A 14,641-nucleotide genomic window follows, 5' to 3' on the forward strand; every position below is an offset into this window, starting at 1 on the left:
CCGTGACCCCCCCCCCCCCCCGCAGTGTCCCCCCCCCCCCCCCCTGCTCACCTGTATATCTTGTACTTGGTGCTGAAGCCCTGCTGGTAACGCTCTGTGAAATCAACAAACTCCTGTGAGCGCTGAAAAGGACCCTTGTCCGACAGGAGCCAGCTGAGGGGCCCGGAGGAGCCACTGAAGCCAGCTCCTGCGTGGTCGGCCGCCCCGGCCCCCACTGACACCCAGCTCTGGAGCAGGCTTAGTGTTAACCACTTCCATAGAAACATGAGGGCCACCAGTCTAGTGGAGATGCACGGGCCACTCATGCTGTTTCCCCCGGCCCCTGTGACTCCTCATTCTCCTGCGATCCGGATGAATCCTGCAAGGGGTGAGGGGGAAGGAAGGAGCAGAAGGGGGAGGAGAGGAGATGGTAGTTAGAAGGAGAAACTGGACAATAGTGTGGTTGGAATTGATCTTAGGATGTGGGTCAGAAATGATGGGAAGTGTTGGGGGTATTTCTGCACAGTTTACCTTTTTCTTTGAGTACTGCGATCTGACTGTGGTCTGAATCGATCTCCGCAAGACTCGTAGACCCAGACTGTAGCGTGAAGTTGGATGCGGCTCGTCGCGTGAACGGGACGGCATTGGAAAGTGTAGAGGACTCCCCCAGAAATGCAGCCAAACGCACAAATATTAGGATCACATCCGGTCTTATCAGAGCGCAGTCTCTTGTCTTTACGCAGACATATCCCCAGCCTCCGTGGACCCGGAGCAGGTCGGCTACTGTAAGTCCAATCCACCGGAATGGAGAGCATCCGACGGGTTGTAGTTCGGGACCGTATCTCCAAATAAACTATTTATTTAAGAACATAGCGCAGCCTCGGTGCTCACACTGAAGAAACACGGACCTCATGTTTGCCGTGCATCAGAGGAACATCAGCAGCCTCACGTCATCTGCTCGGACTGGAGAGACGCGCTCCAAGCGCATACAGTGCGCACTGGATCCCCGGCGCACGGAACGTGTGAATGGCATTCTCTGCACTCTCTCTCTCTCGCTCTACCTCCCCCGCTCACCCTCTCTCTCTGTGTCTCTCTCTCACACTCTTGTCCCTCCCGCATAGCTACAATTTAATTTATTCCAACAACGAGCAAACTCCTGGTTGGCTGGAACTGATCGACAGCGGGCTGGATGTGGCCGTGGTTTGGGGACAGTGATGTGCTCAATTCGCATGCATCAATAAAATAAATAAATAAATAAATAAATAAAAAATCATATCACTTCAGATAAATACTAATGAATGAACAGTGATAGGGAAGAAGTGACCAACGAAACATTTTAAAATCTAGTAAACCAATAACACAATTTCCATAAAAGAAACGTGATTAATTCCGTATTAAATACTGTGCATTTAAATAGTTTATGTGTTGCTATGATATTAAGGAAGTAAATTAAAATATGTTTAATTATGAGATACAATTCAATCCAGGCTATTACCAAATGATCTTGCACAATAGTACTGTAAAATATGCCAGTATGTCCAAAAGCAGTAACATGGAACCATTTGATTTGGTCTTTTCATACAGTTAAATATATCACTATAGGTATTTGGTACTGTGTTACTTGGCAAGTTTTTGTACTCATGTTTGTATTTTATTTATTTATTTGCAGGTAAATTTAGATCTGGTTTTAGATACTGGAAAAAGTTCCCACAAAAGCACTAAAAGAAGTAATGTTAAACTCAAGGCCCGTGGGCAGAATCTCAGCTGCCATATCATTTTACGTGGCCCCACCAGAGCTTGTTTTGTGTCTGGTTGTATTAAAATAAATACAGTCTAGAGTCTGCAGTAATACACTGGTCAGGTTATGTGTGTGTGTGTATGCTGTGTTAATGTGCGTTATTTATCATTATATTTCTCTACTAAGAATTCTAATCATGCACTTTTGTACCATGAACTACATCCCCCACAATACACTTCATTTTCATGACCCTGGAGTCTCAACAATGAATGAAATGGAAAAACACCGCTCAAACAAACATCACCTTGTTAAATTATAAACTTGACCAAAGTTTGTCTGTGCAGCAGTATTCTGAATTTGGGCTTGATATTAATATTCTAAATTAAATTTATTGTACAGAGGTAGAAAGTCGTTCCAGTCAGTGCAAATTCAATATTTCTGGTCAAAGCGTTGTCAGCACTCGACTGTTCAATAAATGTTAATCCGGTTTAGCCCATCACTTGGGCCGTGTTTTAAATTTCGTTCCATTGAGTGATTGCATTTGACACCTTGGTGCTAGTGATTTAACATGGACTTCCAACAACGGATGGTGATAATGATGATGATGATGGTGATGATGAAGCCTGTGATGAAGAAATATCTTTTCCAACATCCTGCAGTTACTTTCTCGGAGCTGTTGTCTTCCTTTGGGATAATCACCACTTACGCCGCCAGCTAACTTAATTAGCTCTGCTCTTGTCTCACTGTATGGGTCTGACATTGGCTGTGGAGTCTAAGTGTGGATCAGAGAGGCAGAGAGTAGACGGACACATGCAGTGAGGGGATATGCACAGCCTTTCAGCTTTTCTGTAGATGTTCAAAGAAAGGGTTTCATACAGGGTCTGGATTAGAGAAATGAGCAACATTGAGTCATGAGATTCTGAGGCTCCTCCACTCAAAGAGAAGCACAAATCCCATGGCACCGTGGCTTGCAGGGAGCGGAGTGAAAGAATAAGTTGATTTGTCACGGTTTCATCATCATGTCGTGGACCGCGTGCCTTTCTTCTTCTGACCCTGTGCCTTGAAGCTACCGCAAAACTTGAAAGAGCGACGACCTAATAGAAACCAAGGTTCTTTGGTCTGTTGTGGATAAACCCTGTTCTAGTGACTCTTTCCTCCTGCACTGAAGTCAACTTTTTTTTCTAGGAAAGTTTTTTTTTTTTTTTTTTACTTTTTTGTTGTTAATTAAGGGAAATAAAGATGATGTTTGGTGCCTGAACAGTTCCAAGATATTTTACATGTAAATATATATTTTAACTGTTGTTAAATTATTTTATTATTTACACAGTAGTGTAGAAAGAGTAAGAAAATCCAGCTTTTTATTTTCTTATCTTCTTCTGTCTCTATGTGCAGCCTGACCAGGCAACGGTCAATATCCAGCGGTTTATGGGACATGATGTTTCACACAAAGCGTTCTTTGTTCTTCGCCCAGGTTCACAGTTCTTTGTAGTGGATGGATTGGAAGACATTTTGAAGACAAAGTCACAGAGCGGAGCTCATTAAAGCTCAAGACAGGTGCAGGAATCAGAAGATGTGGCTGAGCAATGACCTATAACAAGCACATGTCTCTGGAGACTGCTGTTACCAAAGAAGACACAAGCAGAGCCATGGCAACCACATTCAACCAGACGTTCAAATCAATGCAAGGGGTTTGGATTTTATTTTTGTAAAAAATGATTCATTTCAGGGTTAAGGGATGAATGAAGAATTTTATTTATTTTAAAATGTTCCATCATTTCATTCTGAGTCATATCCTGAAAGACCTGATGGGTGATAGTCGAAATAAATAAATAAAATAAATGTACGTGTAGTTGCAGGATAAAAACTCTTTTATTATTACTTCCATTGTTACATATTATGCTACAACTCTAAACCTAATGTGCTACCATCCAGAGAGGTAGCTACTCTATACTGTATATATTTATATAAATGGGTCAAAGTACTCTGCATAGATTCATCACCTGGGTTTTTAAATCTCCTCAGTTCTGCTGGGGGTTTTTGTGCCTTTGTTTCCGTGTGTTAAGAAAAATAGTTTATTGTGGAATAACTGGTTCAAAATGCAAATTAATGATAACAAAACACACTGACTTATGTTTGTGTAGCTGTTGGGACCGGTGTCATATTGAATAAATACAGGAAAATGTGTTGCTTTTGTGGACCATTTTGTCCTGTGGAATCTTTAGGGAAAATTAAATCCGATACATGGGGAAGGCCTGTCCAAAGTGATACCCAACCCTAAATGCTCACGTTAACTTTGTGCAACATGCCAGCAATGACAGCCCACAGTATGCTGGAGATGAAAACAACGTATCGGATTGTTATTAGTATTGACAGACACTTCAAATTGCAGTATCAGTATCAGTGATACTGAGATGACATTGTTAGAACTGTCTGTGTTTCTCTTTCCTGTCTTGTTTCTTGGGTGGAGTTAGTGTGATCACACTCACCTGTGTCTCTGATTAGTCTCACTGGTGTCACCTGGTGCCCTGGGTATATATACCCCTCTCTCGCACTCTGTCCCTTGGTGAGATAGTTGTTCTGTAGCTGTTGTGAGTGTCCTGTGCAGTTTGTGTTCTGGGTTTCTAGTAATTCAAGTTAAGGAGTGAAGTCCATGTCCATGATGTTGGGGGAACAGCCCGTGTGTTTGGTGTTTTATTCCAAAGGGACATTGTTGTTGCTCATCTGCGCTGTTTGAAGAACCTGCCTGCAACTGATACTACGTTCCTGTGCGCTGTAGTTGTTGCTCACCTGTAAATAAATCACCTGCTGCACCTGGACAGTCTCCCTAATGCTGGATTTGGGTCCAACCTGCTTCCTGCCTTGCCCTCACGTAACAGACATGACATGAAGTGAAAAAGCTATCTAGCCATCCCTAGTAATCTTACCTGAAGATGCAGCGTCAGTCTCTGCTTTCATGTCATGCTTAGGTTTTCAATGTTATTTTCAAATTTAACAGACCTTTATTACAATATTCTCCCTAAACATATTTATTAAATCAAACAGGAGACAAGCGTGGGATGTGTTGTTTGGCTGTTAGCAATTTGTGTCTTTGTTTCAGAAAAAGCCTGTTTTTAGGTTGCAGAAAAAAAAATTGCATTTTTCTCACATTTTTTCTAACATTAACCACATGCAGAGGCTGCCTGGCAGACTGCCTCAAAGGCAATCATCTCCTGTATGCCAAGAAACAGGCTGCCCATTCTTCTTCACAGGACAAACAGAAAAGACCTTCAAGAAAACATTCACACATGCCAAACATCCACTTGCCCCACAGCCGAGCGTCTAGTGTTTTTTTTTTTTTAAGGCGGTGGTAAAACAGCATCAAGCAGAGAGAAAACAGATGCAGAGTCAGACTTGTTTTCAGCTTCCATCAAGCTTCGAGAGTTGCAAAATAAACTATAAGCAGAGCGCCTCGTGAGGACGGACGTCTGGTAAACAGAAGTTAAGTTAGCGTCTCATCTCTGCAAGAGTGTATTTAAGCTGAACGAGTCTCAAAGAGGAGACAGAGGCGGTCGCATTTCCTCAGCTCTGAGACAGATAGTCATTAGGGGAGGTAAACATTCACTTAAGCCTGAGCGTGCTCATTGATGCCACTCAAGGGTCTTTGTAAGGAGTGATCAGGGAGAAGAGTGAAGCCGAGGTTTTAATTAGGCTGAAAACTTGACAGCCTTTGTCAGTGCTTTGTCACACCAGTGTTGGCTTTACTTGTTTGTCTTTTTCCCCGTGTCTCACAGACCGTTACGAAAAATGGTGGTTCCTCTGCTCTCTTAGGTGCCAGATTAAATGCACACTTTATTGTTCTCAACCTGGACACGTTTATGTTTGCAAATAAATCTCCTAAGTTTCCTCTATCCTGGAGCCCGGACGGCGGAGGCGCCGCATCCTCTTTGTTTGGATAAGCAGCGGTAAGTGGTACAGGATGCCAGTTAACTGCCTCTTTGTGCTCATAAATTATAAATGGCCACCGGTCAATTGTGCGAAGAAGAGAGACACCCTGGTTTAATGTGGAGCAGGGCTCGTATTTCAGCGGGGTCAGAGGCATACATAACGTGGTGATTAAAAAGCCAGTAGCCTGACAAAGTTACAACCCGTATCTGCATTTGTTATGACTCATCCGGGTCACGGATCTTGCTGTTCATCAACCGTCGTGGGGACCTGAGGTGTTGTTAGCATCAGCATTTTTTTCGAGTCGTTGGATTTCAGGGGTTTTCAGCATCACTGCTGCCTTGAAGTCTGTTTTCACTAGAACTTCAATGTCCGCACATATGCACTTCAAAGGCCATCACAATCGTACATTCCCGTATGACAGCAGTCTTCCTGGGACCAAAGGCTGTCAGTGACAGGGAGTCTGATCTCCACCAAGAAACTCTTTAACATTTAAAGTCTACACAAATATCTCAAAAGCCTCATATACACACGTACACATTTCTTAGCCTTTCTTCATACTGGTCTCATTGTAAACACCCAGACTGATCACCACGTCCACTTTTGTTAACAATATTTGTCTATTATTACTTTTAAAATACTACTTCAAAGCTTCATAGTATTACTTCTTCTGCGACAGTAAACTCTTCAGATGTTGGTTTGTTAGGCACCGGAAGATCTGTACTGGGAAATGATTTGAAATAAACAGATCTTGTTGCCAGCTGGCAGATGATTTTACCCCTGGTGAAATGTTTTTGGAACCAGAAGTCCAGAAAAACTTTCAAAGTCAAGATGTGGACATGACTGTGCAAACTTTACTTTTGAACATAAACACATTCTACAAGAATATGGTATTGTGGTCACGGAACCTTTTTTTTTTTCTCTTCTACTGTCTAATTCCTTTTAAGGTCATGATGGGGATTAGCTTTAGCTCGTTGACAGGCTTCACCCTGGACAGTCCATCCCATGACCACATATAAAGACCAACAAATCTTTACATTTATATTCACCGATGATCAATATAAAGCTGGGGAAAATGTTGCTAATTGGTGAAGTAAAAAAAATAAATAAATAAAATATAGAGGTTATTCAGTTTTAGATGCCAATCATGAGGACTTAAGTAGTGGCCATATAACATATGTAACATTCTATTATATTATACAATATTCAGTTTATATGGGGGAATATGAATTTAATATTTTTAGTCTTAATAGATAATTTTAGCCTAGTCTTTTTAAAGGAGTTTTTTGGAGTGTTTAAATGAAATCTAATCTGCATGTAGATGATGAAAAGACCATCGATTACCACCAGGGTCAACCTGTAATCTTCTAGGTGTAAGGCAAGCGTACGGCCCACTCTTCCATTTTGTGTCTTGATTCTTTTTGTCACTATACAATAATTCTTTTTATCACAGTTTGAAGGTGAAGATTTTATTAAAATAAAAGACAAGATCTGCTCAGCAGTGCCCCCTGTTGAAGTACTACAAGACTCTTTAAAACACTTTTTCTTTTCTATGCATTGGAAACTCTAGAATAGAAGGTTGTTTTATTTTTTTCAGAAATATGTCAGAATTGTGATGAAATGGCCTGGTTTGAAAGAATCAACCTTCAGTGGATGGGTTTTTGTTCCTTTGGCTGCTAAATACAGTACAATGAGTAGCAATTTACATATTTTAGATGGTTTGGAGATGTGGCAATGGCATTAAGATAATTAATGTTATTTCGCAGCTGGGTTTTACTGTGAATTGTGCTCTTTTTTTATTTCAGCGAGGTATCTTCAGCAGTTCTGTGAAGTCCTTTGTTCTTCTATTGATAAAAACCTATGGCTTCCTGTTAATTAGCCACAGAAAAGCCAAAGCACTGACTGCATGTCTTGGATAATTATCCACTTTGACACTTGAACATGTGATAAAGTTGCAAAGTTCATGTGAAAAAAAAACCATAATCAACAATAATATGTGCTGATTCATTTTCACAGACTTGTCATCACAGCAGAGAGACAACAGCTGCTGAGGACTACACTGAAAAACAATTACATAGTCCATGATATAGCAAGAGTGCCATTTATCATCGGCTGCTGGTACAATATGTAGGAGCAGGTTCGAGACATAATTTCGCTGCATTATACTCAAAAGAAACACAAAGGCCTCCACATATGAGCAGAAATGCGATTCTACAAACACACGCAAAACATCAACCAGATGGTTTTATTAAAGTATTACAAGCTGAGAAAAAAGTTGCTAGGAACAGCTTCAGAAAAAAAGGTCTTCACAGGAAAATAAACATCCTGGTGTGAACAAAGGAGGTTGTTTTTTTTTTTTCAGTGATGTGACTGGAGAATCAAAGCTACACCGACACTTAGACATAACTGTCGGAAAAGTCAAAACATGAAACAATGAAAAAGAGAAAAGAAGACTCAGGACTCTTATGAAAACCGTTTTCACGCATGGCCAAACTCAAAGGATGGAAAAAAATGTAAATGCAAATTTTGCAATATGGTACGTTAGAGGAGACCAAATCATTTGTGCGCTGTTGGAAAAATATAGAATACCAAGACTAGACTTAGTTGTTGAGCAGTGTATTATTGTAGTATTAACACTTTGGTTTAGAATTTTCCCATCTGCCAGCTATGAATTATGATTCATACAATAGTATTAACACTTTGGTTTAGAATTTTTCCATCTGCCAGTACAAAGACAATCTTGAGCAAGTAAAACAAAAATTCTGATTATTATAATTCTATCATTAAAAAAATGCATTTTTATTGTATGACTATGAAAACTAAACAGAGACGAAGATTCAGAGCTGAAGAGGATCTTTGTGTCTTTCTTCAATTCCTCTGAGTAAAACTACATAGTGTTCAACTAAACAAGCCCCAGTTTCACACTGAGTAAGTAAATTGTGAGTTAATGAAAAAGTAAGATAAGATCAAGATATGATTCAATACGATTTGGGACTTTTTTTTTTTTTTTTGGTGATGTGCAGTGAGGTTTTTCTAGTGTCAAACATTCAGAACGCAGGACCGAGCAGATCAGGTGACTGTGTGCAGTACTTCCCAGGGATCTTCAAGTGATATACACAGTGAATAATTCTGCTTCACATGATTTTCTCTGAACAAATTGTATCATGCTTCTACAGAATATTTTCTTTTGTTTGCTCACTCACACGTGTTGGTTTGGCATCCATTTTGTTTGGCTCAGTACACAGCAGGTGTGTCTCCTCTACCTGCTTCGTGTTAGCATGTTGCCATAGCAGATGTTTGGAGAGATCCAATGCTCATGTTGAGCAATCTTGGACGTGCATTTCATTTTGGTTCAATATGTATAACTTGACAAATGTGACATTTTCACTTTCAATTTACCAGTTTCCATTCATGCAAATTGATTATTTTGATGCAGGAGAGAGAACAAGAAAAGAGAGGGAAATAATAAAATGTGTCAAAATATAAACAGGGAGAAGCTTCTGTTTCCCCAGTTGCTAAGCACCCCCCCCCCTGCACCCCCGCTCCTGTGTTGCCTCTGTTGTTGAATGATTCTCACATTCAAATGGTCAGAAATTCGGTGACAGCTGCCGTGTGCATACATGTACGTGCATGTGTGTGTGGTGAAACCTGTGCCCACACTTGTGTGTTTGTGGTATGAATTCAATGCTGTGGAGACGTTTCACCTCATGTGGGAGTTCAGTTCATTTGCAGCAGCGAAATTGTTATGTGCAAATGTGGTCAATGGGGTTGGGGTAAAAAAAAACAAAAAACATTAACTCGAGAGATTGAAATATGCACTCAGCTGTACTGCAAGGAGTAAATATTATTGCGCATTATTAGGTGTAAAAAAAAAAACAGCGAAAACAAGTAGATGGCGACCTTCAGTCCTGCGTGTTTGGCTTTCAATACTCTAGTTATGCTACATTTCCTGCAGTCTGTCAGTAATTGGAACGATAGCAGAGGCAGGTATTGACTCAGATGTACAAATTGTTGAAATTGTGCAGCTTCACCCACAGAGTGTGTATATGTAGGATATGAAGAGCCGAGGAGTGAAACATTACTGCCAAATACGGACCAGAATAAAAAAACAAACAATTGATATAAAAATAACACGGAACAGCATGGAAGCTAAATCAGCCCTAAATTGTCAATCCCATGGTTTACGCAACTATTTCCAATGAACCATTCAACTTTATAATCCACAGTTATCTGCAGTGCCCTCATTCTTGTGAATGAACCTAGATGTTCCTTTTATCTCTTTACAATTATGAGACCAAAATAAAAACTGTTTGGTATCAAATGCCCTAAATGACCTTGTTCTCAACTGTATGATGCAGTCCGACGACCGATATTTGTCACATTGACCCACTTTTGGGTCATGACCCACCACATGAGAAACGTTGAACTTAATCATACAAGTAGACGTGACTCTGGGGAAAAAGCAGTGACACAGTACAGTCCAGGAAGGCAAACTGTGTACACGGAGTGACTTACTGTAGTTTGTCATTTACAATAACAGGGTTGTTCTGCACAATCAGATTAATTTTGGTTTTCCCTATGAAGCCGTTGAGTACCTCCGCTGTGGAGAACAGGCTGAGGCAACACTTTTGTTTTCATTTTAACCTTAAACATCAATAATAATAATAATAATTATTATTATTATTATTGTTTTTTTTAGGCTTTTTATAATAATAATATATAATAATACAGTCCAGGGGCTGAGACCAAATCACAGCCGATATCAGATGAGGAGAGTGTCTTAGTGCCTAAAAACATGACCAAAATTACAGACCTGTATTATTAGTGAATTCCACAACTGCAAATTAATTAATGGGCTGACCAAATTTTTAGCTAGCCTGCCACTAACAAAACAGCATGATCTCAATGGGAGTGTCAGACTAAACACTGAAGGTTGTTGTGTTGAAATTGCTGGAAATGTGCTTTTGTTTTCATAATTCTTTATAACACTGTAGTATTACTACACTCTTACTGCTTATCTTATAAAAATAATCATAATGTAAAATATAAAACTGTCTTTTAGTCATGGAGGTAGACCCATGGCCTGGACAGTTTACTGTTCTAACACAGAGCCACGTATGAAGACCAATAATCGTCCACCTTTAACCTACACATAATAAAGACTAAACAATTAGCCTTATCCCAAATGTTTATGTTTCAGGATGATGGGAACCTCCTGGGCATTGGGAAATGCCACCAAGTGGCCTTAATTGTCATATAATTTCCTTTCGTGGAAAGATTACAAAAGGAAATTGTTCCTCATCTCAGTGATTGCATTCTACCTGGAAACAATGCTCAGAATGTTTATCAGGCCAAACAGGCCCCTTGGCCGACTCTACCTCTTTGTCTCAACCTTGTCAATTCCCTCCTCTGATGTAGGGCTGCTACTGCAGAGCGTCGGGGGAATCCATCCTGCTCCGGAGAAACAGAAGTGAACAAATCAGCAGTGAAGGAGGTAAAGAGTCTCCTTTTACCTGGAAATAGAACCCTATTTGAGGAGGACATTGTCTTGGTTTGTAAAGACCGTAGGTCAGGCAGAGACAGGACCCAGCCCCCGTCTGTGGCTACTGATAAATAACTGGTCCAACAGTCTCCAGCCGTGTCCAGTGTCCAGCTGAATTCTCCTCAGAGCTTTTCTTCAGTTCTCTTTTCTTTGGTTTTTTAACATGAGCCCAAATGGACTCCTGGTCTTTCCTGCATGGCGTGGGAATGGTTTGTAGCATTAGAGCATGTTAAATTACAGTGTTATAACAATCAAGTCTATTACTGTGTTTCCCAATATTTATGTCAAAATAGACCTACGGGCAATTGGACTGTAGTCTTCTGGTGTCCAGTAGTAAAAGGCACCTGCTTCTAATGGAGCTGTACAACTCCAAAAACACTGTGACAACACTTTAATAGGGCTGATTCTAGAAACTGAAACTTTACTATAAACATTGTTTCCACAGAGTAGATTCATGTAATATAAATATTTGAGGTATTCTGTGGGAAAGTACTATACCTGTGACATTCTGGATACCTGTTAACGGCCATGAAAGTATGTTTTTGCCATCTACCTTTTTTTTTATTTCTTTCAGGTCAATATAGTAAAGGCAGTGACATGATTTTTCTGATATGTGCAGCAATAAAAAAGACAGCATTTTTGTTTTGACAGCAATATGAGCACAAATCAAAAGGTCTGTATATATTTTCTGACAACATTCAAATTAAAACCTTTAATCACTTCACTCAGTAGATAATTAGTAGTAATAATTAGTTTTAAATGTGTACTGGTAAAAACAAAAACAAACAAACAAAAAATAATACATAATATGCAGAAATCCATTGGAATGTGAAAAGTTTGGCCCAAACATTGTTTTGTAATACATTGTAATACATTGTTTACTTGTTTATGTGTTATTCCATGGTGACCAGGTTTGGATGTTGCAGCACAGAAATTAGGATTCAGGTCCGGTCATCACTTTGTCTCACAAACTGTGTTGCTGAGTTGGACTGTGGTGACTGTCTGCAGTTGTCTCTCCTCCTGATATGTTGGACATTCTGGACATGTTGGTCCTGTGATAGTTTGACTTGTTTAAATAAACACAGCCAGTGAACATTCCCTTCCAGTGGGCAGTACCCGAGGAACAATAATTTATTTTCATTCCAATGTTTTCTAATCTGAAATCTGAGTCACTGGTGTAGCTCAAATGTGTTTTAAAATTACATTCAGTATCATTCAGGTATTTCAATGTTTGCATGTTTATAGTCAGGTAAGAGTTGGACCTAAATTTGACTGAGATGTGTGGTGCAGAAAGGTTTCATTTCCTCGCTTGAAAACTAAACTATTATAAGAACTGGAGCAGGAAGCTGATGGTACGACTAAGGATCTGAAGTCAGAAAAATTCAGATCTAGACATGTGTGTGCACAGAATGACAAAGTGAGACAACGCCGGCCGGAGCAGCATCGGCAGCAGCAGCAGAACTTCTCCCAGAGAGAATTGTGAATGAGAATAATCACAGAAGATAATTAGGTAAATATTGGCCACCTGAATAGTCTGAATGTACCGGATCTCTCCGGTGTTTTTTGTGAACACTGTTTGCTGGCATTTAATCTCAATGACCTCATTATGGGTCAGCACTTTGGAAAGAAGCCCGGAAGGAATCACACATGAGAACTTTTGGTTAAAACCTAAATGAAAACAATTTATTTCATTTTTTTGTTCAATGATCTACCTTTAATAGTTTTCACCTTTTTGTTCTCATATCATTTCTGCGCTGTAGTCACCTCAGTGTAATAATCTGAAAAGTCTGGAGATCATTATCTTAATAAATTGCAGGTTCTGCTCAGCCAAGTGCTGCAGGTTACATGTGAAATATGGAGCCCAGGTTGGAAATACATCAGAATTCTAATAGAACAGAAAAACATATTCAGCTGTCAGCCCTGCAACTCACAGCTGTGATGGAGGGTAAACAGTCATTCATTTTATTTTGTTTGTTTTTCTTGTGCAGGTTAGTCGTCTTTATTGCTTTTATTTTATTTTTTGCATAGCTATAATAATAATAATAATAATGATAATAATAATAATAGTAATAATAACGCGGTGCAGAACTCACCAGTAACCATCATTTTTATTTAAGACAATATGTCCTTGCCATTTTAAACCTGCAGAGCGCTGAGATTTCCAGTGGCACAAAACAGACTGCGGTGAGATTTAATGGAGCGACTGCAGATGGACGAACGGCGAGAGCAAATGCTGCTGGGAGGTAGGCACAACTGGTCAAATATATATTATTTTCACTGTGCATGTGTGTGTCTGTGTGTGTGTGTGTGTGTGTGAGCACGCCATTGGCTGCTGGCACTGTGACCAGATGCTGCTGAAGGAACATGATCCCTGGAGAATTACGGTCCTGGCTCGGCGAGACCTCATCAGCTGCGCCTCCACGCTGGGAACCCGCAGAGAAACAAACACAAATCACATGACCTTACACACTCTTACCAGCAAATGATGTGATCTGAGGGTGATGCTTCACAGGTGATGAATGTTTGACCAAAAAGGCAGAACACGATAAATAACCAGGTGACATCATGGGGTGCGACGCTGTTGCACATGTGCGTGTTGTTACATTCGTTCGCCTCAGATTGTTTTTGTAAAATAATCTAATTTGAGGTTAATTTAAAGGCGTTTATCATTTGAATTGATTTTTCTGTTTACCTCAGGATATTAAAGGTCCTACTTTCAACACCTTTTTATTTATTATTGTATGCTGTATCATTAACCACAAAGCACACACACTGGCCTAATGCTTCCTCCAGGTGATTAGCTGTGTTCAAAAGCTGCACAAAAAAATCTTCACTTGGAACATCTTTATTTCTAACCACACTGACCTTTCCACAATTTCTACCTTTTTAAACAAAGGAGTAAAGTAATATGTTAATGTGTTTAAATGTCTTTTGTACTTTCAGTTTCACAAAGGTTCCCTTGACGAATGTCTTTGAAACAGCTGGTTGTTTATTTCACGACAATAGGAAAAAAAAGAATAAAATAGAATAAATGACAAAAATGAGTTAAAACTTCCAGTTACAGTGACATTTCTAATTTATAGTAATTAGTGATAAAATACAGTCATACAATTATAGTCCTAACACTCAGGTGTCCTTAACATTTGTGGTAAAGATTAAGTTAATCTTGATGTGTAGAAAATCAGCTGTAACAACTGATGTGATCGAATGGCCGACCCTCCTGTTAAAGGATGACCTGCTGTACTTGTACTGTACCGCTGACACCCCACCATGACCAGACTGATGGGATATTACCATAGAGTTAGAGGGAGATGTTAACAATTAAAGGTTTCCAGACAGAGGTCTGTAAAACTGAACCCCTGGCTAACATCATGATAGCTGTGTTCAGACATACTTACATTTATTTCCCTGACAGTCTCATCACGCAGGTAATACCTGAGAGACATACAGTACTCTAACCC

At 39.8% G+C, this 14,641-nt stretch overlaps 2 protein-coding genes across 2 annotated transcripts in view; one reads left to right on the top strand and one right to left on the bottom strand.

Moving 5' to 3' along the window:
- The window catches only part of LOC103399888 (BMP/retinoic acid-inducible neural-specific protein 3-like), a 48,967-nt gene extending 47,047 nt beyond the window's left edge, over nt 1-1,920 (bottom strand). Inside the window, exons 1-2 of the mRNA XM_008338529.3 lie at nt 511-1,920; nt 52-358 (exon numbers count right to left, since the gene is read on the bottom strand). Of these exons, the coding sequence (XP_008336751.1) occupies nt 52-305 (254 nt within the window). The 5' untranslated portion in view covers nt 306-358; nt 511-1,920. The remainder of the gene's footprint in view (nt 1-51; nt 359-510) is intronic.
- The window catches only part of LOC103399890 (1-phosphatidylinositol 4,5-bisphosphate phosphodiesterase gamma-1-like), a 784,699-nt gene that overhangs the window by 401,870 nt on the left and 368,188 nt on the right, over nt 1-14,641 (top strand).

This window comes from Cynoglossus semilaevis, chromosome 2 (genome assembly GCF_000523025.1).
Source record: "Cynoglossus semilaevis isolate Cse_v1.0 chromosome 2, Cse_v1.0, whole genome shotgun sequence".
In the NCBI taxonomy this organism is placed as follows: Eukaryota; Metazoa; Chordata; class Actinopteri; order Pleuronectiformes; family Cynoglossidae; genus Cynoglossus; species Cynoglossus semilaevis.